The 3285-nt window shown below is 50.2% G+C and overlaps 1 protein-coding gene across 1 annotated transcript; it reads left to right on the forward strand.

Annotated features, from left to right (window-relative positions):
• Positions 1-1874: 1874 nt before the first annotated feature.
• On the forward strand, positions 1875-2897 carry LOC120687293. Its single transcript, XM_039969278.1, has one exon. The coding sequence runs from the start codon at positions 2077-2079 to the stop codon at positions 2518-2520; it is 444 nt and encodes a 147-aa protein (XP_039825212.1). The 5' UTR covers positions 1875-2076; the 3' UTR covers positions 2521-2897.
• Positions 2898-3285: the final 388 nt, after the last annotated feature.

Below are 3285 nucleotides of genomic sequence, written 5' to 3' on the forward strand. Positions count from 1 at the left end.
TTATTGTGTTATTGCCTCTTAAGCAGCTTGCTTCGTGCCTTCGGTGGTTGGCGCCATGGCTCTTTTGTAAGGCCCAGAAAGAACCTTCTCGGCCCAGTAAGGTTGTTGGCCCGGTAAACACAGAAACGAAAAATTAGCAAAGCAAATTAGCATCGGTTTGATCATTTCACTCAGGTTTCTAGTCAGTTCGATGTCGATAACTGACCAACAGACTAGTGTGTCTTCGTCTCATTCACAAACGAGCAGCCGGGTAACTGAAGTAGTAGCTAGTAACTCTCAGTCTCAGTCACAGGGGGGGGGGGGGGGGGGGGTAGCCGGACAGGTGCATGTGGCGATCATGTGGGGGGGGGGGGGGGGGGGGGATCGCAGCGCAATCAGTATCCGGTAGAACTTGGCGTCCATGGGTTGTGTTCTGATGGATGACCGGCAAGAGACACTCGCTTGTAACACAACATAATTGAGGCGTGTCCATTGCAGTCTCCAGACAGTTTCATAATGGTAAGAGAATATCATGTCAGCTTATCAAGCATTGTCTTGTTATTAGTAGTATGGGTGCTCCAGAGCTCAGAAGGGTCAGATTTGTAAGGTGGGGTCTTGGGCTATGACAGCTACATTGCTGCATAGTCTCAGCAATGAATACCACTTCGCAGTTTTGGGGCTCCTCTGCTCTTTCTCGCATTCATTTCTGCCACTTCATAGATTGGATAAGAACGAGCAAAATGAAGCTCTGAATTAGCATGGGATGTATGCCATGAAACTTCACTCAAAACATGATGAACCTTGTTTAGAACTGCTCACCATAAGCTCAATGCATTGTTGGGCTACCACATGAGGAAGAGACAAAAGGGGGAGGGAGCTGTAGAGAAGAAGAGGCACTAGGCTTGGTCTGTGTGCTTTTATTGCACTTCTTCATGGTACAATTGCTTCTTGATCCTAGGACAATTAGCAATGGTTGTACACGGATGACAGCTGGTGCTCCCATATTTCCCATCCATGGACCAAACGCCCCAGCTGTACATGTGGGCAACAGAGCAGGGTTTTGGATCAATGAGTTGAATCACCAACCTTTGCTGCTCATAAATCAGTAGCTGAGTACAGACTTGCATTTGTCATGTACACCTCAAACCACTAGACCAAGTGGCATATATGTGTGATGTGCGTGGTTACGTCACACGGTCCAAAGAGTGTTCCCCAAAAAAAAATGCAGCACTTGGCACGGATGGTACGGTCCTACACTAACGGCAAGCATGCAAACGAGGCACTTGAGTTGAGTTTGCCTGGCTTCTGTGTTGTGTTGTTGTATAGCAGCTGATGCGTGCAGGTCCAAGAGGAACTGATCCTGCCCAAGAACACTTGGTGTGGTAGCAGTTGAGCAATTGTGAGTTCGTGACCAACTGAATCACGGGGTCATTAGTGTGAGTCGACCACGTAACAACCGATCCGACAAGGCCAGGTGTGTCGTATCATGAACAGTGACTGAAATCTAGCAGAAGCGACGAAGAGATTCTGCTGGTCCCTCCTAGGTCCCTAGGTCGACAGTAACTATGCTGTTGTATAAGATTGCGGTTCAAAGTTTATGGAGCTCGTAGAGAATAAGAATCACCAAGATAAGATCCTTAATGATTCTGTCTGCCTCCTACCTTTTAGCGGTCGAATTCCCACGGTATCTTGTAGTTGTAGAACTTCGAAATACTCCTAGTATGTCAGTCCTTTTCTCATCTCTTCGGAGTGCCAAATATACTGTTCATAAGTAACATTGCTACCTCTCAAAGCTCAACAGAAATGCATCATTCGTCAGACTACCCCTGCAAGAATTTCCACAGTTGAGCTCTTCAGAAGTTCAAATGCCAAGGCAAAGATTAGGTGTAATCCACAGCATGAACAACAGTACAGTAGCACCTCCAAGTGAACTTCACTTAGCTCACTCTCATCTGAAGCATAAATGTGACACATTTTAACTGACGCATCAGCGTCACTGTAAAATTTCCGAGCTGTAATCTGTAAAGCCCCCTGCACAATGCAAACAAACAACACCGTCCCCTGGTTCCTCACTGTGTGTCTCACTGCAAGATCAACATGCCGTGTGAACCTCACAGACTCCACTGCTTAAATACAGCAGCCGGTCTCCCACACGCTAACCACAGCTCCACCTCTGATCAAGGTCTCTTCCAGTTCCAGCTGCACATCACCTCGCCGGCCATGGAGGCGGCAGTAGAGTGCGCCAGGTGCGAGTGCTGCGGGCTGGTAGAGGACTGCACCCGGGACTACATCCTGGGCGTGCGCGCCGCCTTCGGCGGGCGGTGGCTCTGCGGGCTCTGCTCCGAGGCGGTGCGCGACGAGGCGGCCAGGGGCACGACGACGACGAAGCAGAGGGGCCCTGGCGCTGCCGCCGCAGCAGCCGCGGCGCGGCTGGAGGAGGCGCTGAGGGACCACATGGCCTTCTGCGGCAAGTGCAGGCGGAGCCCCGCGTTCCGGGTCGCCGACGGCATGCGGCAGATGCTGCGGAAGTGCTCCAAGTGACGGCGTCGCGTCGCGTCGCAGTCGCAGTGCATGCATGACGCCGACGCGTCGTCGATCCGATCAGCGTCGTCTATGAAATCTTGAAGAAGATGAACAAGATGAACACCGCGCCATTTATATTATCTGTGCAGTAAGCTAGCATTATGTGGAACGAAATGGCACGTCAGGTTTGGCGTGTTAGTGATCTCTGATAAATTCAGGGGCTCGTAGGCATTGTACTGTACGCTAAGCTAGGACGCTGCTACCTCTTAGCTACTAGTCACCAGTGCCATTAGCAAGCAGTTGGAGTCTTATAGGCTTGGAAGGTTCCTGCATTAATTCTTCAAGTCTTGAGACTATAAGGCTGTTTCATCAATAAGGAATGATTTTGCACGGCAGCAGAAATTGTCCTGCACACTGCACATTTCTTTCAGTATGAGAAGGTGAGGATGCAACAGTGCGACGACCATTTCTGGCTCTCGTTCTCCTCCTATCTGGCGAGTGTGAAGTTAGCGCTTGTTCCTGAAATCAAACCAAGCTCGTTCCTTCTGGCCTCGGTTCTTGGTGTGACGACTGCCTGAAAGGTGACTCAGGCTTAGTCACAATCTTGGAGAATAACAACGCAGGAACGGAGGATGGACGCGTCTATTTCAGACTAGAGTGCAGGCTTGCCGTTGCTAGGCTGCTAGCTGCACCTGTTCTGTTCTGTTGTGTCTTTTGCATCATCTCAGGCCTAGCTAGCTACTAGCTGCTACACTGACCACAGAGAGCACTGATCAGTGATCA

The sequence above is a fragment of the Panicum virgatum genome, chromosome 9N (assembly GCF_016808335.1).
Source record: "Panicum virgatum strain AP13 chromosome 9N, P.virgatum_v5, whole genome shotgun sequence".
Lineage (NCBI taxonomy): Eukaryota > Viridiplantae > Streptophyta > Magnoliopsida > Poales > Poaceae > Panicum > Panicum virgatum.